The sequence below is a fragment of the Astyanax mexicanus genome, chromosome 20 (assembly GCF_023375975.1).
Source record: "Astyanax mexicanus isolate ESR-SI-001 chromosome 20, AstMex3_surface, whole genome shotgun sequence".
In the NCBI taxonomy this organism is placed as follows: domain Eukaryota; kingdom Metazoa; phylum Chordata; class Actinopteri; order Characiformes; family Acestrorhamphidae; genus Astyanax; species Astyanax mexicanus.
Window position 1 is genome coordinate 1,217,936 of NC_064427.1, and position 24,870 is coordinate 1,242,805.

General features: G+C 36.7%; 1 protein-coding gene across 1 annotated transcript; it reads left to right on the forward strand.

The window, feature by feature from the left end:
• The first annotated feature begins 58 nt into the window (after positions 1–58).
• On the forward strand, positions 59–24,430 carry pitpnb (phosphatidylinositol transfer protein, beta). The gene is made up of 11 exons (XM_022680775.2): positions 59–152; positions 3,585–3,615; positions 5,157–5,302; positions 7,119–7,210; positions 7,521–7,528; positions 8,415–8,489; positions 8,615–8,698; positions 12,145–12,222; positions 12,504–12,614; positions 12,897–13,019; positions 19,032–24,430. Exons 1-11 carry the CDS (start codon positions 133–135, stop codon positions 19,080–19,082), a joined length of 819 nt encoding a protein of 272 aa, XP_022536496.1. The 5' UTR covers positions 59–132; the 3' UTR covers positions 19,083–24,430.
• The last annotated feature ends 440 nt before the right edge of the window (positions 24,431–24,870 follow it).

Sequence of the window (24,870 nt, forward strand, 5' to 3'; positions counted from 1 at the left end):
ACTTGTACTGCATATATTATAAAGTGGGCTCAGTCCACCCAATCACAGGCCTCCGTGGGCGGGGCCAGCGCCGCCGTCGGATAGCGAGGTGACGTCGGCACCGCCGCGCAGCCGCAGTCGGGCGGAGAGAAGATGGTGCTCATCAAGGAGTAGTGAGTCGGTCTCTCTCAGATCTAAATAACTCCGGTTCCGCCGGATCGGGATCCGATACCGCCGCTCCGCACGGCCGGCCCGCCTCACCGAGCCCCCGCCCGGCGCTGGTTCCGCTGGCTGGGGCTGTGAGCAGGCCTGAGCGCGTGGAGCGGCGGAGACCGGCTCGGTTCAGGCCCGGTTTAGCCCCGTTAGCTCGCAGCTAACCGCTGATTAATCCGGGTCAGGATTCGGCTGCTCTGAGGAGCTGAAACCGGTTTTAAACTATTCGGATCCTTCGCTGTAGTTCACTTTCAGAGCAGAACCGAACCTGTAGAACTTGAGAGAGGTTGGTGGATCCGGTCCGGCTCTGAGAAACTCGCTCAAAGCCTCAAACAGCGGAACCGAAACTAGCTAACATTAACCCGAGTAACGGCTTAGCGCGCGCCGCGAGCAGCGCGTGATTTCACCGCTTAAACCGGAACATTTTACCGAGCTTCAGCTAGTTACCGTTAACTTCCTGCTGTTTTAATGAACTAGCTAACAATAAACTACTTTTATGGCGTGGGGATTGGTTGTTAAGCGTTGCTATGGTATAGCTGTGGAGCTTGTCGGTTACTAAGGCGTTGCTAAGGGATTGTTATGCTCTAGGAGTTGGTTGCTAAAGTGTTGCTGCGGTATGGGCGTTAGCTGCTGAGGTTCTTGCCAGGTGGTTGCTAAGTGATTGTTATGCTATAAAAAATGGTTACTAAAGCATTGCTGAGGTATGAGCAAGTTCTTGCTTGGGTGTTGCTAAGGGATTGTTATGCTGCAGAAGTTGGTTATGAATGTGTTGCTACGTGACTTTTATGCTATAGGAGTTGGTTGCTGAAGTGTTGCTGAGGTATGGGCGTTAGCTACTGCTAGGTGGTTGCTAAGGAATTGTTATCCTAAAAATGTTTGTTAACAAGGCCTTGCTAGGGTATTGTTGTTCTGTGAGGTATGGGCGTTAGTTAGGAAGTTCTTGATAGGTGGTTGCTAAGGGGTTGTTTTACTTTAGAAGTTGGTTACTGAAGGGTTGCTAAAGGATTGTTATACTATAGGAAGTGGTTGCTAAAGTGTTTCTGAGGTATGAGTGTTAGCTACTGAGGTTCTTGCTAGGTGGTTGCTAAGCTGTTGCTAAGAGATTGTAATGCTGTAGGAGTTGGTTGCTAAAGGGTTTTGAGGTGTAGGCCTTAGTTACTAAGTTTTGCTTAGGTGTTGCTAAGGGATTATGCTACATGAGTGGGTTAATAAGGTGTTGCTGTGGTATAGGTGTGTTATATTAATGCATTACTTAGGTGTTTTGATTATCAATGTGTGGCTAAGGCTTTTTAAGTTGTTGGTGTTATATGGTATTGCTGTTTGTTGCCAATGTGTTGCTGGGTGGTTGCTGAGGTGTTATGGTATAGGTGTTTTTTGCAAGTTGTTGCAAATGTGGTATGGGTTTTAGTTATGATAGTGTTGCTATGGTGTAGATGTTGGTTGCTAAGGTAATGTTATAGGTGGTTGCTGTGGTATAGATGTAGACTCAAAATGATGATTAGATCCCTATTAAACATACTCTACAATCAACTGAAATCTAGTCTAAACACATAATATTTTATTGTATTATAATTTTATGTCAGAAAGTATATGGTTGTTATTATAAGCCTTGATATATAGAAGTGTCACATTAATAATCTGCTCTGCAGTACTGTATTGATTCGTAGTATGGATGCTTTAAATAAGCTGTTGTCGTGGTGTAGCATTTGGTTGATAAGGTATTGTTAGGTGTTTGCTAAGGTGTTGCTATGGTATTCGTCTGTGGTCTTAAACCTTGTCTTGTTAGTTTTTAGGCTGTACGTAAAATAAAGATGAGTGTATAAAATATTACGTGGTGCATGTGGTCTGAAATATTAAAGTAAAATATATAATAGAAATGTAAAAAAGAAACTAAGTAATGTTTATGAACACATTAAACTTTTTTATAAGAATTTTATTAATTTTATGCTTAAGAATATGTTCGCACTGCGTGACCTTTTGTATGGCCGCATGTGATTTGTCTGGATGATAACTTAAATTAGAATTTTTATATGTATTTTTATGTGCATCTTAGATTTTATGTGTTTGTGGTGTATTTGAAGTCAGTATCTCAGGGTGAAGGAGGGAAGAAGCATTTCGCTGGAAAGTAAAACCTCCAGTTGTCATGGCTCCTGATTGGTCGGTGTGTTTGGGCGCTGGGTATGGTGGTTTTGCGTTCCGGTGTCTGGGTTGTGTAGGTGTTGTGTTCGCTCAATCTAACCACCAACCAGTACTTAAGCTAATTATTTTCACTGCTGTCTCTTTTTAGGTGCGCGGTTATTTTTAGCGCCTGTTTCTGGTTCTTTGTTTGGTAGCTTGATGTTGAGTTCTGCGTAGTCTGGCTCGGTTTATGGCCGACCTGCTGTTGTCAGGCCCGCTGTGCTGGGAATTAGGTTTCTGGATCAGCTGATGTTGTGCTGTACCTGCTGTTCTTTTAAGAACAGCTTTAGTCCACGGCTTTTCCTCGCTCTGGTAGACAGGAGAGTAAATGTTAAGAGATCTGATGCAGTTTTGAGAAGTCTATATGTCAAAAAAGGAAAATTATATAGAATATTCTGTATATATAGTTTCATGACATCTTTTAATAAGAGTTACTTCATACAAATGTTCATACAAAAGTTTGGACACATTTCTTAGATTTCTGCTGGGTTTTCTCAGTTTTATGAGGTAGAGCCACCAGGCTTTCAGTTAACAGCTGTGCTGAACTCATCAAGAGTTAATTACTTAAATGTCTTGCCTCTTAAATAGTTTGAGAGCATCAGTTCTAATCCATATAATGGCAAGAACTACTCAACTAAGTAAAGAAAAAAAATTAAGGCCAGTCAATCCAAAAAAGAAGAATTTCATGAACTTTGAAAGTATCCTCAATTACAGTCACTGCTAAGACAAACAAAAATGTTATGAAGAAACTGGCACTCATCAGGGCTGCCCTAGGAAAGGATGAGCACAGGATATATTGCGATATATCGTATCACTTTTGTTTGCGACGTATTTGCGATATGTGGCGTCAATTATCAATATATTTGTAGAAACTTTATAGAGACTACATTCACATTACCATGAAAAGGGTTAATAAACCTGCGGTGAAGAATTTTGATTGTTAAATTTTGTGAAACTAAAACACCAATAAATCAATAACTTCTGGTATTTGATTATTTAGGAGTATTTTATTCTCTTCAGTAACACGGATGCTGTAATGTAATGTAGAGAATTGTATTGTAATATATTGAGTATCACAGAATCGTGATATTATCTTAATCGTGAGATGCCATGCGATTTTAACGTTCATTAAAATTATTTTACTGTGATTTTATTTATGAACTGACGCTAAAATTTATGGTATTTTCTCTCTTTTTCTTTTTGCCCTGACTCAGTCGCGTGGTCTTGCCGTGCTCAGTAGAAGAGGTAAGAACCTCCTTCTCTCTTGATGTTTTAAATTATGTTCCTTATATTTATGTGGAGGAATTTTGTTCCAAAAGCCAAATCAAAGCAGCCTCAGACCATCACACTACCACCATGTTTTACGTTCAGTATGATGTTCTTTTTGTGAAATGATGTATTAATCTTTATGCCAGATGGGAAATGGGACACACACCTTCCAAAAAAGTTCTTTAAATGTTGTTCTGGGTTTTTTTGGGATCTCCTGGATGAGTTCTTCATGCCCTTTTGGAGTAATTCTGTTCGACTTTGTTTTCTCATTTGTTTTTGAATTCTGTCTTTAGATCAGGGTATAATAATGTGCTGCTTTTTGAGATCTTTTATCTGTTTCTGGCTTTGTTTAAGTGATTTCTTGGTCTGGTCTGGTTGTGGTTAGTAGTAAAATTGAACTTAGTTATTTACAGTTAATTTATAGGGGCAGTAACTGTTTCACACAGGGCTAGATTAGTTTGGATTGGTTTTGTCCCTAAATAAATTAAATCATCATTTAAAAAGTGGTTTTTATATTTATATTAACTCAGACTATATGTGTGTGATATTAAAGTTAGTTTGATGATCTGAAAAATGTAAGTGTGACCTAAAAGCACAAGATTCTGTGAAGAAATCTCTTTTTCCACATGTTTTTAGAGTGTAATAGATGTTAAACTAAGTTGGGCTGATGTTTACAGTGCTGTAGGACTGCCATCATTACTCATTTTAAATAGATTAAAATGTTCTCAGTGAATGGCCTCGGGGCCGTTGTGTAATTTTGCTGATAAACAGAGCAGATTATCACAGGCAGAATTACAGCCTCCTGAAACTGAATTAAAGTGATATTAAATAGGGATGTGCTGATCCAGTACTGGTCAAAATCCCATGTGATCCATTAGCCTAAAATCACATAAATGCTCCTAGAAACTCCTAGAAACAAACCTCACAGGTATTTAAGCCTACAGGCCACCAGCATGCCAGGCTTCATAACTTAACATAACTTTATTTAGACTGGGTCTGTCACAATAATTACATTATCGATTTATCGTACAATATATGGACACAAACTCACTAATTTGACTTATTAAGGAGAACCCATTAATGTAAATAAGCACATAAAGCAACTTTGTTTGAAAACACAGGTTTAATTTTATTTGACTTTTTTCATATAAGAGACTTTAAAGGTCAGGATAATTATATATTTGACGTAATAATTGAATTGAAAACCATCAAACCATCAAACCACCAAGCTGAACTGCTTGAATTTTTGCACCAGGAGTAAAGCAGCATAAAGTTATCCAAAAGCAGTGTGTAAGACTGGTGGAGGAGAACATGATGCCAAGATGCATGAAAATAAATATGGTATTATGGAAATGTTATTAATTTCAAAAACAGCCTTTGTTTTTCATACAGATCCCAGTGTGTTTGTTTATTATTATCCCTGATTTTCTCAGGATTAATGACTGAATGAACAGAAATAGAAATAGCTGGAGTTTTCCTTAAATATTGTTCTTTCTATTTTTATCGTTTCTCTGCAGTACCAAGTGGGGCAGCTTTTCTCCGTGGCTGAGGCCAGCAAGAATGAGACGGGAGGAGGAGAAGGGATCGAAGTGTTGACGAATGAACCGTACGAGAAGGAGGGGGAGAAAGGACAATACACACACAAAATATACCACTTAAAGAGGTGATTACTCCCCATTACCCTATTATCATTCATCAGGAATGTAGAGAAACAAAGAGAAAAAAGCCTAAATAATATCCAGTATAAAAGCACAGGAATAATAAAGACGAAAAAATAATTGTATAAAACAAACTCATTTTTCCTTCGTTCTTTTCATTTGCCATCCCTTTCCTCCTTTTTCATCTTCTTATTCTTCCCTCCAAAAAACATTATACTGATGAAACTGGCACTCATCAGATAAGTTCATCAGAATTACCAGCCTCAGAAACAACAAGTTAACCACAGATCACCTAAATACTGAGTTCAGAGTTCTTATGGTGTTTATAGTTTCAGTATGTGGGGGAGTGAGATGAGGGTGCAGCTGGTAGAGTACCACACCCTCTGAGACACGCCACACATTTGCTTAAATTTGTGTCTCTTTTGCATTAAGTGCTTTCCCTTCCTTAAAGAGCTCTGCCTTCAGACCTTCTCCCTTTTATTTATCTCGAGACTGTGGCCCAAATGGATCCGTACTTGCTCATTAGTGCTGATTTATGTGCACATTAACACACGTGATTGGCTCTGTACATCTGAATTAACTGTCTGAGCATATATCACTACTTACAGGGGTTGGAGAATGAAACTGAAACACCTGTCATCATTTTAGTGTGGGATTTTAGGTTTCATGGCTAAATTGGAGCAGCCTGGTGTTCAATCTTCATTAATTACACATTGTACCAGTAAGAGCAGAGTGTGAAGGTTCAATTAGCAGGGTAAGAGCACAGTTCTGCTCTAAATATTACAATGAACACAACATTATGGGAGACATACCAGTGTTCAAAAGAGGACAAATTTTGGTGCACGTCTTGCTGGAGCATCTGTGACCAAGACAGCAAGTCTTTGTGATGCATCAATAGCCACGGTATCCAGGGTAATGTCAGCATACCACCAAGAAGGACCAACCACATCCAACAGGATTAACTGTGGACGCTGTAAGAGGAAGCTGTCTGAAAGGGATGTTCGGGTGCTAACCCGGATTGTATCCGCAACAAATCACGGCAGAATTCAGTGTGCACCTCAACTCTCCTGTTTCCACCAGAACTGTCCGTCACCACAATCAATTATTGTGCTCTAAAACCAGGTGTTTCAGTTTCATTGTCCCACCCCTGTATATGAGACAGTAAAGCTCTGATTGGACAGCTGGAGTCTATTGCATTGGTAAAATGCAGAAAATACAACATTTGTTTAAAAATTTACTCATTGTCAAGAAAATACAGAACATAATAGCCCTTTTGTGTACTATTATACTGTAAAATAATCCACAAACCTATATTAGTTTAGTTGTGCAAAAAAATACAGTGATATACCTTAAAAATGCCAGAATCTAAGAGTGTGAAAAAATTGTGTTGGAAGCACAAAACTCATTATGTAAATGTTCTTACATCTCCTTTATCTGCTTATTCACATCACACAGTAGTTATAGATCCCCCTCTCAGACAAAGTCTGCTGGTTAATCCTGCTGTGTACTGTCTGAGGTTCTCAACCAGCAGAACGAAATGGTGTTTCTTTAACTGAAGATCTAGTGGGTGGGGCTTTGGACATATTGTGATGTCACAATAAGAAAGGAGCATCTAAACGGCTCATAGAAGCCAAATATGTAAATAAATAACCAAAAACTTCTTCAGCTGATTTCACAGAAAACAGATGGATGTATTTTTTGGTTTTTGGAGTTTTTATAGGGGTAGAGAGACCCAAGTGGAAATACAAAATCATGCAAAAAGTGAGTTTTATCCACTATAATGTATATTTTTTTTATATTTTTGTGCTCTTCTTTTTACAGTAAAGTGCCCGGCTTTGTGAAGATGATCGCACCAGAGGGAGCTCTAGTATTCCATGAAAAGGCCTGGAATGCATATCCATACTGTTGTACCAGTAAGTTTAATGTTTTATATATGTTTAAATATGTTTATTTAATATTAAGGAAGTAAATATATATTGTCTGATAGTTGAAAATGATGTAGTCTATTTGAACTGCATTATAATCAGTTCATTCATTAAGATTCTAAAAGAGCTGGATAATATTAAAGTGGATTTAAATGACTGGTCTATATGTGATTTTTACGATTTAATTGGAAAAAAAAATATTTTTAATACCTTAAAATCTTTTAATTACACTTTTTTTTCTTTTGTCTTTTTACCTCCCCCAACTCCTCTCTATCACTGTCTGCTCGATGTTCTTCAGTTGTGACGGTAAGTAGATTGATATTTAAAAGTCAAACTTTAATCAATGCTAATTTGTAGTAAAGCTACTATGTTTTTACATTAGTATAGTGGGACTAAAGAACCAGTCAAAAGTTAGGACACACTTCTCTTTCAAAAATTTTATATATATATTTTTATCTATATAGTAAATGAATAGTGAAGTTCTATGAAGGAACACATAAGGAATCATGTGGTAAATGTACATGTGTTAAACAAACCAAAATTCTTTTAAAAATGACCAGTTTCTGAGGCTGGTAACTCTGATAAACGTATCCTGTACAACAGAGGAATCTCTTGCTCTTCCGTCCTTTCCTGGAGCGGTCCTGATAAGTGCCAGTTCTATCATTATAACATTTTGGATGTTCTTTGCGGTGACTGCACTTGAGGATACTTTTAAAGTTTGGAAGCTATTGTTTTCTTTATTTAGTTGAGTAGTTGTTGCTTCTCATAACCTGGATTAGAACATTACTCAAATATTCACTATTCACTGTATACCTGTAACTCTACCTCTTCACTACTTTACTTTAACTGATGCTCTCAAACTTTACATTAAGAGACAAGAAATTCAAGTAATTAACTCTTGATGAGTTCAGCACAGCTGTTAACTGAAAGCCTGAATTCCAGGAGACTCTACTTCATAAAGCTGACTGAGAAAATCCAGCAGAGATGTTCAAAACTCATCATCTAAACAAGAGGAGCTACTTTGAAGAATGTAACATATAAAACGAAAATGTCTTCTGATTAGTTTGGATTTAAAAACACTGAATTTAAAGGGGTGTCCAAACTTTTGTACTTTTGTTACTGTGCATTTTAATTTTCATTGTATATTTAATAAAAATATGTTTATTTATTGTTTATTCATTATTAATAACAGAATGAATACATGAAAGACGACTTCATGATCAAAATTGAAACGTGGCACAAACCGGACATGGGCTCTTTGGAAAATGTGAGTTTTGACACACTTCATTCTTCTACTATTACTGGTATTTTACCTTTTACCTTTCCTGTACTTATCTGGCACTAGTATTGATTGTTTAACAGACCTGTTTGTTGCTGCTGTTCTTATTGTAGGTGCATGACTTGGACCCGGAGACGTGGAAGACTGTGGAGGTTGTACCCATTGATATAGCAGACAGATCACAAGTGGAGCCTGGAGTGAGTGCATTGTTTTACAGCACCTTTCCACTAAAAGAAAAAGAAAGCTTATGTATCAGAACAGAGTCGCTGCGCTTTCCTCTGAACGTTAGCGCCACTGTGATGCTACTCGCCAACGCTGCATCAGCAGCAGCTCAAAAAGAAGTGGAGTCTGATTTCCGGACTTCACATGTATCAGAGGAAGTGTAATAAGTCCTAATAAGTGGATTCGGTAATTGGCCTTGTAAATTTGGGAGAAAATAGAAAAAAATTAATAATATATGTAAAAAAAAAAAAATTGAATTAAATATGCTTAAAATAGCCAATATATAGCACATCACATCAGGAGCTTAATCTGAGAAAACATAAGCAAACTTAGAAACCCAGTAAAATCTACAGGTTTGACTCATTTTGGTAAATTTACCAACTCAATAAATAAATTAAGAAATAAACTGCACAGCACTAGAGACGTATACAGCTTTTTTCCCTTTTAATCATCATTTTTATGTTTTTTTTTCACTTTCGTTTTTTCATCCGTTTTCATGAACAATAATAGTCCTATTCTGTTTTTTAGCACTTTTCTAAAACTGTTTGTGTGTGCATTTGCACATCTATGTCAGCAGCAATGGGTGCAACTTTAAATAGCTGAATGCATTCATTCACAAGATTGTTCACAAATATATGGACACACGTACGGCGTCTCCCTCCCGGCTGTGAGCGGTCAGAAGTTACGGCTGCCTGGTTTTGCTCCTTGACAGCCGTGGCTGAAGGTCTTCCTCTGTGATGTAATGGTGGATTAGAGAGTATGTGTGGCGCGCTCAGACCGTTTCATGCCCTCCGGCCTCAGCCACCAGTTTACTGGAGACGGCTGTAATCCTTAAGCCACCGGCGTTCAGCCAAACCCTGCTTCAGAGGTGAGACTCTGCACGGCTCCATCAGCAGAGGAAAAGCAAAAACTTTTCTGGCATCTGTTTTAAAGAAGGAAAAAGTTGATGATGTATACTAGGGATAGTGTTAATTACATTTTTTGTGCAGAAACCAGACAAAATGAAACATTGGGCCGAAAACTGAACACATTTTTTTGCAGGTTTTTATTCATTTAGCTTCTTTTTAAACCACGTTTTAAATTAAATAGCTTAAAAGAACAACAGCTTATCATAAACTGAACATAAGCTCACATCCCAGCAGACCTATCAACCAAGCGCAATATATTTACCTCAGTAGTGCTACTTAAATCATATTAAGTGAAATTTACACAAAGCCTTAGGAACTGGTGGTTTAAAAGACTCTAAGTTAGCTTAGCTAGCATTACTATCCTAGTCCTGTACAGCTTGTATGTTTCAGCCGCAAAGCAACAGTGAGTTTGTGAAGAGACGGTAGTAAACTTGAGTTTTTGCTTTTTTAAATAAACTAGTGCTTGCCTATATGGCCTAAAAATATTTGATTTTAATCAATTGTTTCTCCTCCTACTGAAAATGAAACTACAGATGACAAAGAAATGGTTAAAAACTAGGTTTACCCGTTAAAAAAAAAAAATATATAAGCCACAAAATATGGCATTTAAAATGCTGGGACACATTTTATGAAATAATCATTTGATCTATTTGCTGAAAAAAATCCTAAAATTAGATGAAACACTGTCTTTATGATGCTATATAAAATGTCATTAAATAAACTAGCTATTATAGGGTATGAATTATTCAGTCTTGTTACATATTCTCACGTTTATTGTTTTATTTTCTTGCTATTTTCTGATTGGTTCTAATTTAGTTAGCATAATATTTGGTGCATTTCTTTTATATGCTTTAATGCTATGACTTACTTATAATGTACAAACTACATAGTGTTTATATGGTGCATGCAATTATCTGTAGTGGAATACAAATAGCGACCCTGTAAAAGTCTTAGCAAAAAATGTTAGTCTGTGATTTAAAAAAAATCTGTGACTTGTCTTTAGATGTGAGAGGGTGTCAGACTTTAATAAAGTCTTTTTAGAGTCTTCTCAAAGTCGTCTAGTGTTTGGTTAGCATTAGTTGCATAAATAAAGTGGCTTTATGCTATTGTGCTCTGTAGAGCAGCATTGTTGACTGAGCCTGTTAAAGGGGCGGACTGATTAAATTTAACTCAGCCAATCAGTAGAAGCCCAGCTCAGCTCCGCCCCCTCTGACACTGCTTTTTGTTAGTGTTAGCAGCTAGCGGCTAACGCTCAGAGCACTGCGGTATCTTTGTGCTTTGTACTTTAATGACTTAAGTGGATCAGTCTCGGGTCGGGGTTAATCCCAGTCACCATCTGGCCGAGGTGTGCAGTGTGTAGGTGCTGCAGGTTTAAAGTGTGTGTGTGTGTGTGTGTGTGTGTTATGCATATGTGTGTGAAAGGGTGTGTGATGAGAGGAAGCGAGGTGGTGAATGAATAAATGAATGATTTAAATAAATCAGGTGGTCAGATGGGTAAATCAGGTGAGTCACGGCTGCACCTCAGATGACTTAAATTAAGATCAGTATAATAAACTTTATAATAAGGGTACATTAATTAACAGTATGTACCACAGTATTAAAAAAACACTGTTAAATGGTTGAGTTATGTCTTAACTAATTATTAGTAACATTAATTAAGGCTTTATTAAACATTACTAAATGTTTAAATAACAATGCATTTAAAGATTAGTTACGAAAATTATAATGATTAATAATAATCATATATAGGTCTTAACAAGTGTCAGTTAATAGTTAATTAGTTAATGTAACCTCATTGCAAATGGTTATCTGATATTTATATAAAAATGTCTTTATTTTTGTCGATTTATCAATATCATTTTGATATCAGCATAAACAATATAAAAATGCCACAATAAATGTCTGTAATTACAAATTTCTGCCAATTCTTTCAATGCACACTGTAATAAACATCCATCACTAACACACCCAATAACTAATGTATTTTAAAATTTGGGTCATCATGATTAAGCAGTGGTGATTTAAATAATCAGCTTGTTATCAAAATAAGAAAATATTTGCCAAATGTTTTTTTTCCCCCCAAAAAAATTATAAATCTTATAAGTCTTATCGTCTCTATCTGTGTAACTCCAGAACTCAGAGCACTGATAACTGCACTAAGCAACTAATGCAGGAAAACTCTCTAGAACTGTGTGAATATTATATATTAGTGTAAAATCCTGTAATATTACTCTACCACCTCAGCCCACATGCTCCTCCCACTTTTTTCTCAGCGGCGCTTCTGTATCTGTATTTCTCAGCTTGTCCAGAAATGCATGTGTAAAACGTGTCCTTTAGCAGTGGCTCAAAGCGTGAATTACAAAGAGCAAGAAACAGAGTATATCTAAAAGTTTGGGAGATGTATTGTTTTTTTTTGTGCAATTAATAATATTTTGGGCAAAGAGCTGATGGGGAACATTTGTTTAAACTGTTTTTTTTTGTTTGTTTGTTTTTCTTTCTTTCATCTAATGCAGGACTATAAGCAAGAAGAAGACCCTGCGGTTTTTCACTCAGAGAAAACAGGTCGAGGTCCACTGGGCCCAGAATGGAAGGTAAAAGTTCTGCTTTGTTGTTTGTAGTCATGTAGTGAGAGATGGTACTTATGTTCCAGGTTTGTTCAATCATTATAAAAACATGGAAAATTATGTGCTGTGTATTAATATCGGCTATTTTTCAGCCAAAATATGGATTCAGCAACTAGGCGATATTTATTTCTCTTATTTTAGGCGATGCTGAGAGCTGATTAGATCATATTGTTAGATAAGGATTACAGCAGCTCTGTGTGAGGCTCAGTTTTACCTTATATATGTTTTTCCTTTTTCTTTTCTAACAGTCAGAGCTCGCTGCAAATGAAAACGCTCCCCGAATGTGTGCATACAAACTCGTCACGGTGAAGTTCAAGTGGTGGGGCCTTCAAAGCAAAATAGAGCATTTCATCCATAAAGTAAGTATGCATGTTTTTTGATAACTTTAAAAAGCCCTTTTAAAGCACCTTAAAGGTGTGAAAGCTGCTTTCGAGCCGAGGGGAGGCAGAGTCCTGATTCTGGGTTCTCCAAAAAATATTGATCTGGGGTTCACGTTAAGCAGACTCAGGTGCAGACTATCTGCTCCCAGTGCTGGGTGTGGGGTTGCGGGATTGGTTCATTTTGCATTATGACTTTTTCTCTTAACGTGTTATTTCCCTTTCATTCAGTATAATTATACCTAATCGTTGATTTTCCTGCAGCAAGAGAAAAGAATCTTCACCAACTTCCATCGTCAGCTCTTCTGCTGGATGGACAGCTGGGTGGGACTCACCATGGAGGACATCCGGCGGATGGAGGCTGAAACACAGAAGGAGCTAGAAGAGGTAAAATACTACATATTACCAAAATACAACTACTCTACAGCATGATGCCGATGACTGTGCCTTGCAAAATCTGGACGCTGTATTATTAACTGTAATGCTAAAGCATTTAGAAACAGCAGGTTGTAAATGTATATAACTGATGATAATCACAGCAGCCCTGTAATAGTTCAAGAGTGAAAAATGCATTTTTCCCTCCAAGCTTCTTAAACTGGCAGCCCAAGTAAATAATCCACTTTCCCATTTTAATATTTATTCTCATGACTTTTCCTAGTCGGCTAGTGTATATATGTATTTATTTTTAACCAGATGTGTAGCAGCACTGTTTGCGGTACATAACTTTATTTGTGTACATACCCTATTTAATTGAAAGTGTGGCTTATAGTCGGGTGCAGCGTGTGTGTGTGTGTGTGTGTGTATATATACAATTTTTTATTTATTTATATATTTTTTTATATTATTAGTGGATGCAGCTTACATTCAGGTGCGCTCAATAGCCCCGAAATTACGATAACTGCTGAACTGGCTCAGGGGGGAGCTACACAACACTTAATGGAAAATTTTTATATTATATAAGACCAATTGGTACTTTTGGCAGTGTGGGCAGTTTGGGCAGTGTGCCAAGTCCTGCTGGAAAATGAAATCCACATCTTCACAAAGGTTTTCAGCAGGACTTGGCACACTTCCCACATTGCCAGAAGTACCAATTGGTTTTATATACTGAGTTTCAAAATTTGAACTGAATTACTGAAATAAAGTAACTTTTCAATGATATACACATTTTTTGAGATGCACTAGTATACAACACAAAAAGAGAGTAGGTTTATATACTTATAATATAAAGTGAGAAAATATTGGTGTTGATCAACACTATAGCATAGAATATTATGACACTGAAGTTCCGTTTTTATGCAGTATAAAGTGTGTGTGTGTGTGTGTGTATGTATATATATATATATATATATATATATATATATATATATATATATATATATATATATATATATATATATATAAATATATATATATATAAATATATACATACTCAGTATCTCCGTATTGTTTTTCTCTTCTGGTTGCCACTGGCCACTCTGTAATATTCTCTATTTTCAGTGTGTTTGTGTTGAACGCAGCCCAACTCAATAAGGGCTGGTAGTTGGCTCGGCTTCTTCCTTTTTAGCCGGTAAGAAACGCAATCCAACCGCGAGGCCCTCCAAAGCCTGACGCGCTCTGTGATCATATCCAGCCCCCGGCCAAGAAAAACCACACACTTTCCATTCTCTGGGAAATATTGATCGATACGTTCTGTGCCAAGCGCCCGAGGCTCAGCCTGGTATTATTTTAACTTTTAGCTGCAGTTTGCCAGAATGAATAGACTATTGATTCTTATATCATCAGCTTTCAGTCTCATTACAACTAATGGACTGACCTCAGTAATTTGTCTTTTCATTAGGCTGATTTGGTTATCTCGGTTTTATGAGTTGGCAGGTTATTCCTGCTGTGAGTGCAGCAGCTCTGATGGAAATGAAACTTATATATTAAATAATAATAATAATAATACTGCATTATTCTGCTAGTGCCAAACTTAAACTCTGCTTTTTTCCTCCTAATGTTTGATCTGATGGTTTACTTTGGCCTTTTTTCTTTACTGAGATCCAGGCTCTGCTTTTCCACAGCCGGTTGGGAATGTGATGCTGATCATGATTTTGCTGCTGCTGATGTTGAGCGGTTCTCTCTTTTTAAGCTCTGATGAGAATCATTAATTCTCTGGATTACTCTTTTAGAGTGTTAACCTTTTACTGATCCCTCCCACAGGAATTAATGTGCTCTGTATTTGTGCATTGTCCTTTAGTATTCATACATTGTGTATGATTGTACATGCAGTGTTCACACAGTGATGCTGTTTACACCTTTTACAGACTGTAACTATATTTAATTTACTTTTACTGAAGCTAAATTTGCTTTTCTGTATAGCTAACTTTACATCTATTTAGTTATCTACTTAGTACTTTATTTCTCTATTTATATGTCTAGCCAACTGTCTGTCTGTTTCTATCTGTCTATCTTGCTAGCTGATTATCTGTTTAGCTGTTTATCTTCCTTGCTAATTTCCTGTCTATTTAGTGTTTGGTTAACTGAAAGTTTAGCTAACTGTCTACCTGTCTCACTATCTAGTTAAGTAGCTAACCATGTTAGTTGCTTTCTGTCTGATTGCCTTTCTGTCTGTCTGTCTGTCTGTCTGTCTAGCTTTTTTCCATCAATTTAGCTAAATCTCTAATTACCTTTCTATCTGTCAATCTGCCATCTCTGTCTCTCTAGCTTTTTATCTATTTAGCTATTTATCTGTCTAGCTATTTTCCTTTCTATTTATCTGTCTAGCTATCTAGCCTTCCATGTATTTGTCTGTCTGTCTGTCTGTCTAGGTAGCTAGCTAAGTTAATCGCTAGCTTTCTATCTGTTTAGCTGTTTATCTGTTTAGTTAATTTTCCAACAATTTAGTTATCCGTCTATAATGACCTTTTTAGCTGTCTGTCTTTCTGTTTGTCTAGCTTTCCATCTATTTAGCTGTTTATCTGTCTAGCTGACTTTCCAAATCTTTAGCAATCTGTCTAATTTTCCATCTGTCTAGCACTTTTTCCATCGATTTAGCTGTCTGATGACTTTTCTGTCTGTCTGTCTGTCTGTCTAGCTTTCCATCTATTTGTCTGAGTAGCTAGCTAATTTCCTGTCTAGCTTTCTAGACTTCCATGTATTTAGCTAGCTGTCTGTCTGTCTGTTTGTCTCTCTATTTTTTAAGCTAGGTAGCCAAGTTAATGGATGGCTTTCTATCTGTTTATCTGTTTAAATATCTAGTTAATTTTTAACAGTCTCTCTGTCTAGCTTTAAATCTATTTATCTGTCTAGCCGACTTTCCAAATATTTAGCTATCTGTCTGATTACCTTTCTGTCTGTCTCTGTCTACCTTTCTATCTATTTAGCTGTTTATCTATATAGCTAATTTTCCAACAGTTTACCTGTATGTCTGATTACCTTTCTGTCTATCTGTCTCTCTAGCTTTCCATCTATATTTAACTGCATCTGTCTTGCTAATTCCCTATGTATTTAGCTGTCTGTCCCTCTAGGCAGCTAACGTATCTATTCTAGCTAATGTTCCATTTGTATATTAATTTAGCTACCTTTCCATCTGTTTAGCTATTTATCTGTATAGTTAATTTTTCAACAATTTAGCTAACTTAACATCTATTTATCTACGTATCTGTCTGTCTGTCTCTCTGTTTATCTATATTAACGTGTTGCTGTTTTGTGTTTAGATGCGTAGCAGTGGCACAGTAAGAGGCACGACGGCAGCAGAGGAGTAGCTGTGGATTTCTAGTAGCTCTACAGGTGGAGTGAGATCCGTAAGTCCCGCAGGAACCGGAGGGAGAGGTTCTGCCTGGGGAACCGGCGCCGTTTGTTCTCACGCCTCACGTTCATTCCTGAACATCATCCAATCGCTTTACAGCACTGCATCCGTTCAGGTTCACAGCAGATCAGAATTAGATTAGGGTTTAGTTTAAAACTGCAGAACCAGAACCACCCAGCGAGATAAATCACAAACAGATCCTCACCTCCTGAAACACACTAATGAGAAACAGAAGAATCTTATTGGCCGGATCGAGAAATGACTTGGACTGGAGGTTCGGGTTCAGATACTGTAGAAGTTCTTACGTCAGGCTGTGAACCGAATGGACTCGGTCTGTCCTGTAACCTACAGGTGCTGCTGACGCATGAGATCAAGCATGAAAACTAACAACCTAACAACCATTTCCTTTCATCTTCTGCCTTTCATCTTTCATCACCTCATAGTTACAGTTATTCCATGGTGATTTGTGTTTTTATTTTATTTTATTTTTCTATAATTTATTTATTATTGCTTTAACATTTCTCTTTTTTTTTCATTGTTAATTTTTTCTTCTTTCATGCATTTCCATTTTCACCTGTTCAAATGGCGCTTGGCAATAATTTAAAATCAAGATAAATTTGGATACACCTTCTCATTCAATGTTTTAATTTTATTTTATTTTTTCCTACATAGTAAATGAATAGTGAAGTGATCTATCAGACTATGAGGGAACACATATAAAGAATCATGTAGTAACTTAAAAACAGTGTTAAACAAACCAAAAAAATACTCTGTGTTCATAATGAGTGCCAGTTTCACCATTCTGCACTTGAGGATACTTTTAAAGTTCTTAAAAAGTAAAGTTTCTCTGATTTTGCTATTTATAGGTTTATGTTTGAGTAAAATTAACATTTGTTGTTTTATTCTATAAACTACAGACAACATTTCTCCCAAATTACCAATAAAAATATTCATTTAGAGCATTTATTTATTTGCATAAATGTCTGAAATAACAAAATGAAAAAGATGCAGAGCTTTCAGACCTCAAATAATGCAAAGAAAACAAGTTCATATTCATAAAGTTTTAAGAGTTCAGAAATAATCAATATTTGGTGGAAAAACCCTGGTTGGTTTTTAATCACAGTTTTTTTTCATGCATCTTGGCATCATGTCCTCCTCCACCAGTCTTACACACTGCTTTTGGATAACTTTATGCTGCTTTACTCCTGGTGTAAAAATTCAAGCAGTTCAGTTTGGTGGTTTGATGGCTTGTGATCATCCATCTTCCTCTTGATTATATTCCAGAGGTTTTCAATTTGGTAAAATCAAAGAAACTCATCATTTTTAAGTGCTCTCTTATTTTTGCAAGGCTGTGTATATGTTTTGCCTGTATCGTCCAGACTGCGCTCAGCTCTTGTGCCTTTGCCCACTTTGTCTGACTACAGACTCTCTCTGTTCTTCTGACAGAAACCCATTTTTTCCCCCCATTTTCTCAGAAAAGAGTGTTGGGCTGGAATACACGGGCTCCATATTTGACCTATTATTCCTCCTCGCCTGTTCGGCTGTGCTGTAAACTCTTTCCAGACCTCTGGAATTCCAAAACCCTCGTTCCTCTTTCTTCACATTGTTCTAACCATTACATTTCTCTCTCTATCTTTCTTTTCTTTTCTTCTGATTTCAAGTGCCTGATTTTAGTGCATTTGATCTAAATGATTATTATTTTTTTGTTTCTCGAGGTGCTGGATGTGTGTGAAGGTCCTGGAATGCTGAGGACTGTAATATTGAGGATTAGATTCAGTTGCTTTGCTCTTACTTTGCTTCACTAATCTCTCTGCATCTTTCACCTTTTTGGCGAATGTATGTTTATCTGGAACGTGCACATGAATCTTGCAGCTCTTAAAAAGTACAACCGTGCCAAATACACTCACTCAAAAAATAAAATAAAATAACGCACCGAGAAGATGTAATGTAATGAATGTAATGAACCTTTATAAATGTGAATGTAATGATGATATATGTGTGATATAAGTGATTACAATATAATATACAGAAATTTGTTTTCTGGCTGTTTAGACTATCAGAAAAATCAATCTGGATTCAATTTAGATCAGATTCAGGCTGGCAATCTAAACAAGTAATCAGATTTGATTTGCCTATCTTGTCATCACAAACAAATCTGCGTAACTTACCTGTGGTTTCTGGCTGTTTAAACTATCAAAAATCAATCTGGATTCATTGTAGATCAGATTCACAAAAATCAGATTTGCCTGGATTTGCCTGTCTGGACATCACAAACTGACAAACATCATATCATCAATATACCTGGATTCAATCTAGATCAGATTGAGAAAAATTGTAATTCAGGCTGCAATTATGATAATCATGGTTATTCTTTTTTTTTTTTGTTCTTTTTAATCTCTGTTTAACTGTAGTAGTTTTGCATTCAATAGAGCAGCATGTGAAGCGCTTTGTTTATATATATATATATATATCTGCATGTCTGCAACATAACTCTTTATGGTGCGTTATTTTATTTTTGTCATCGTTTTTTTTCCTACAGTGACGAGGTTCCACTTTTTTGCACTATTATGACTCTTTTTAACGTTTTCTCCTCTTTTTCTCTTGTGTTTCAGCTTCGTAAAACTGGTCAGGTTCGAGGTACCAGTGCTGCTCACGAGCAATGAGGCAAAACTAAAGGATCCTACGGTAATATTCTGACATTCGGGGGGAAAAAGCGAAGAATGAAGCGACGGTCAGCGCGACGTGCACCGCGGTTCAGTCCTCCACCAGCCTGAGGGACGTCCCCACTCTTCATTATTACTGTACCCAGACCAGCGTTCCTCCCGCTCACCATCTTTCACTATTTCACCATGGTCCTCAGCCTCGTACTGGCTCTCTCACCACTATATCACCATTATACAGAGTTTGCCTTCAGTGGCGTTAGAGGAGAACGGTAGAAAACTGTGTGCTTTTGAGTAGGACTTTGCGATTTTGTAGAAAATTTCAAAGTTTGTGATGAAATTGGTTTTAATTTCAGGCAGGCAGGCGCTGGAGGACCAATTGTTGTAATTGTGTGGTTTAGTCATTTCACTTTTTAAAAATTGTGGTTTTCTTTCACACCGGTTACTTCTTATTCTCACCAGTTTTAAAGGCTGTGTTCAGACTGCAGGCAGATCGGATTTCTGCATTGTTATTTGTAAGCGATCAGATTGATCAGATTGGATTTGCATGTCTTGACATCACAATCACTTTGGATTTGATGAGTTTTTAAAGTAAAATATGTTAAAATCTTTGAGTATAAGACTGACCTACATCAAATATTTGGACTTAAATGTTGTTTTGGATCGGATTTTGCAAAAATCTGATTTCATGTCATTTCTGGCTGTTTAGACTCTCCAAAAAGTCTGTATTCATTCTAGATCAGATTCAGGCTGGCAGTCTAAATAAGTAATCAGATTCTGATTACTGAAAAACTAACCTGTGGCTTCTGGCTGTTTAGATTATCAAAAAAATCAATCTGGATTTGATTTAGATCAGATTTACTAATGATCAGATTGGATTTGCATGTCTGGACATGACAAATGTATCTGCTTAACCAACCTTTGGCACTGTTCTTGGACCCCTGCATTCTGGATTTAATGAGGTCATACGCTTAAATCTGGTTCTGAGCGTCTAGACTGATACACACGTGTAAACATCTGATTTCATGTGGTTTCTTTCGGCAGTACACACTGTCAAAAATAAATCTGGATTCAATGTAGATTAAAAAAAAAAAATTAGATTCATGCTGGCAGTCTGAACACAGCCTAAGTCTCTACCCCCTTTACCCCACTTTTAATTAAGCAGATCCCTGGTTAAGCACTTACATCAGATTAATTATAATTGTAATGTTCATATCTCTTGTTTATTGTAATTATAATATTCACGGTTATTCGTTTTTTTTGTTCGTTTTTTTTTAGTTTATTACCATTTAACTGTAGTAGTTTTGCCTTTTTTTTCTCATCTCATCTTTTTTTTTTGTCTGATCTAGAAAATGTTGCGTACGCTGTTGCATGGAGGAAAAACTTTCAGATGCAAAAATTTAAGCACACGCAAACGATCGCCCGATTTAACGTCAATCAATCAATATATCAATCGATAAGTCAATCACGTGCTGTTAAATAATGTCGTATCGGGAGAACCACAGGACCTCGTTTGGATTTGCATGAGCTCAGCGATGGCGAGACAGTGCGGGTGATGTTCTTTATCTTTGTTTTTATTCTCTTGTTCTTATTTTTTGTTTCGTTTTTGTCGTTTGGTTTTGTTTATGGTTTTGTTTTAAATCGACCGGAGGTCCCCTAGTTTTTAAGGGACCCTCCGCGCTCAGCTCTGGGCTGGGTGTAGACTCAGGCAGCGCCCGGTATCAGGAACACCGTTCCCTTCTGAGGTTTAGAGTTTAGATTTTAGATTTTAAAGTTTAGATTTTAGGGTTTGTTTTCGATGCAATCACTGCTGCTGTTCTATAGTGCTCTTAGGGCTAGTGCTGTGCTGCTAGATCTCGAATGTACACACACACACACACACACATACTGTATAAACAAATTTATATTTATACATATATATAAATAAAAATGCATGAATGAACAGCAGACCAATCAGATTGTAAAATAAAGTTCTACAATGAAGAACTTTAAAAACTGTAAAATCCAGCAAAAACACCCTTTTTATAACATAAAGATATAAATGTCAGATTTAGGGATGCACTGAATATTTGGCGAATTAAATATTAGTTTTATTAATGTTCAGGCTAATAAAATGTAAAATGAGAGTTTATATCGAACAATAACTTATCTTATTTATCTGCAAGATTGAACAGCAGGCCAATCAGATTGTAGATTTTTAGATTGTATAATTTGAAACATCGAATAAAAATCAAAGCAATTTTTTTTTTTTTTGCCAAGATCTTTGAGAAGATTTGGAGCTGCAACTAATGATTATTTTCAAAGTCAAATATTCGGATTATTTGTTAAATTAGTCGATTAGTCAACGATTATTTCTATCGAGAATTTCATAAACAGGTGGATGTGGGATTTAAATGCCCTTTAAATGACAAGACGGTATCATTTAAATGTGAGAACATGTGGAAAGTACTGATATTTAGTGGGTAAATATGTAATCTGTTGTGTTTTGCCACTTTTGAAAACTTTTAGAGGTTTTTAGAATCAATCTTGTCGATTATATCGACTAATCTTTGCAGCCCTACTGACTATTATACTGGCTTTATTTTATTGTTTGAAGCTTAATTTCATTACTTTATTGGTCTTCTGGGGTGTTAAAATGTACCCAGCGTCCAATAATTGTTTTTAAATTATAGTTTTGTAATTACTTTTCCTTTAAAAATAAAACAAGCGAGACAAAAATATTTTAACATTTAAGCTATTTTAAAATGAAGAAAAAACAAAAATTGAATTCGGACAAAATGATAGTTTCGGTGCATCCCTAATAAGATTGTATGTTGAATGTTGATACTCCAGACGGTGATTAAAGATCATTTGATTGAAAAGGACTTCACCTCTGCAGGAGTCCTACATCTATATCTACATATATTTACTATATGGCCAAATGTTTGTGGACACCCATAGCCAATCAGATTAGCCCCAAAGGTCCTGGATTTATCTCCAGTCATATTTAGACCAGACTCCCATCTCTATGAATCGTGGGTCATAGAGGGGTATAAACCCCAGTACTGATCTGTGGAGCAGAGGAGGAACTGTGTTCTCTGGATTAATGGAGCTCCATAATCCAATCCTGACCTCCTGACATGAATTTATTAAACGCTAAATGCAATCAAATCTCTCAATCAAATTTCAGGAGAAACAGTGAAATGAGTTGGTGTCCCAATACTTTTGTCCATATAGTGTTTCTTCACCAGCCTCCCATCAACCAGCCTAGCAAAAATGAAATAAATAAAATAAATTAATAAATACATTAATTAAAACAAACCTAGAATCATGCTCCTTTGCACTGTTCACACGGGAGACTTTTAAACTCGACAGGGCTGAAATATTGAGCTGTGTTTGAGGTTCTTGTAGTTGACGCTGTAAGTGGTGTATTGTGTTTATATAGGGGAGGGTGATATGATAAAGGCATTTTTATGATTTAAAATACTTACAGTGATGAATTGCGTGACTTCTGACACCAATCTTTACATCTGAACTAATCACTGAGTTTCTGAAAATCGATATAATATTGCAAAACCAAATATCGCAATACGATACAATATCAATAACCATGATTCCCTCAGGAAAAGATGTCTGTTTTCAATCGAAATAACAAAATAAATAATCTAATCTAATAGTTTCTTGTCATGTTGCCCACCCTTTATAGTACTGTATGTGTAGTCTGCGTTTGGTTCCCTGTTAAAAACCCATCTCTGCTTTTATTGGAATCGATGATCAGAGCGATTTTGAGATACAAACAGACAGACTTTTTTTGGACGTTTTGGACATTGTAGCGTTTGGCTGTTGGGTTTCTTAGACCCTGTTTACACCTGGTTACTTCATATGAGTTTTATTTGGTCTGAATTATGGTCTAAATAAAAAAGCAGGTCTGAAAATCACTGCAAACCTCAGTCCAGACCACCAAAGAACCCAACATTTAGTTTGGCCTAATTCAAATATAGTACTGATTCTCTTAACGCATTATAATTAAGTGACCAGGTGTGAACAGGGTCTTAAGTCTTATCCGGACGGGATTAGTTTCTCAGGAAACGTCTGTGAAAAATATTTCACACTTCTACTCTTCTAGTGATAAAACTCCTGCATTCAGACTGCAATTGAAAAAAACAAACAGGAGCCAGTGAGTTTTTTTTTTTTTTTTAGGCTGTTTTTTCTCAGTCACATGACATCATGGTGTTCGGTAGCTCCTCCATTTCCACTTGTTGTTGTGTTTACAATAAGTGGATCTCCGTGGAAACCGTGGTGTGCCCAAAGTGTAATTACGATGTGCGGCAGTGGACAAATAGCTATTTTATTAAACGCGAGGAGACGAAACTCCAGACGGGACTAAAATTACCGTTCAGAGAAAAACACGTACATGATGGTTCTGGATGTGAATAAAAAAAACATCACAGAGGATAAAAACCCCCACAAAAGAGAGAGAAAATTACCCCAGAACCCCCTGAGAAACTAATCCTGTCCGGATAGAGCTTTAGACTAAAGCTAAAGGCTCGTTTTCTTGGTGGAAAGCGAAAGGTGTGCAAAACTCTCGCGCACTCTTGCACACTTTTTTTGCAAGACATTCATGTTTGGAGTGACTCTTTTTGAGAATGTTGAAGCAAAATCGGTGCATTTTTATTTAGTAGCGATGTGTAGATTTTTCAAATTGTTATAAAATTGATGTCCTTTCACATTTCAACTTTTTGCGAATGCTGCAGGGCTCTCTCTCTCTCTCGCGCTGTCGCTGGCACCCGTTCAGGTCCCCTCCGTCCGTCACTCAGGCCCAGTGCCAGCCTCAGTGCAGTTTGGTGTTTAATCATCGCGTTTATGTTGCGACCGTCATTTTCAGTACTTCGGTAACAGAATCGTAACAGAAGAGCTTTGAGTTAAATTTCTATACATTTCTATACATTTCTATACGCGAGTTTGAGTCTCTAAATCCAGCCTGAATGTCTGTTTTACTGAAATGCTGCATCACACGGCTGAAGAATGCTACAATGCTAAATAAAGAATAAATACTGTAGGATATATTTGGATTACTTTTATACACAGAAGACGCTCTTTGATTATAAAGGGGTTGGGGGCGGGGTGGGAGGGGGCGGGGCCTGGGTCAGAAATGATGTGTGTGTGTATATATAGATATATATATCCGAAATACTGTAATAAACGTAAACCACAGAGACACACTGCTGAAGAGCTACTGTTTTGACGAGCTGCGTTCTGTATATTTCTGTTTTTTTCTGTTATAATTTTTTTCGTCACTTGAAATTCAGGGGAAATAGTGAATGTACGACGATGAGATCTTTTCTTTGTTCTCTTCCGTTTTTACAGCTTTTGATTTGGGTCTAGAAAATGAAACTTATTCAGGATAATCTAATAAATTTCCACACAAAAGGTTTTAAAGCTCTTGGTCTTGTCTTTGTTTCCCTTGAAAATCCAGCAGAGATGTGTAAAACTGATCATCTAATCAAGAGGAGCTACTTTATAGAATGTAAAATATATAAAACATATTCTGGTTTGTTTAACACTTTTTTTATTTACTAAGGAATGCCATGTTTTTCTTCATAGTTTGGGTGAATTAAGTATTAATCTACAATGCAGAACATTTAAAAATAATGGAAAAACACTGAATTTAACTGTTGAAATTAAATGTAAGAAGTTTGAGGTTGAGGTGAATGCAAACATCATCAGTTATATATGTGGAACAAATAAGAAAAAAAACTTGAATGACAGCAGCTTATCGACGAGACAAAAAAAAATCAGTTATTTGACCTGC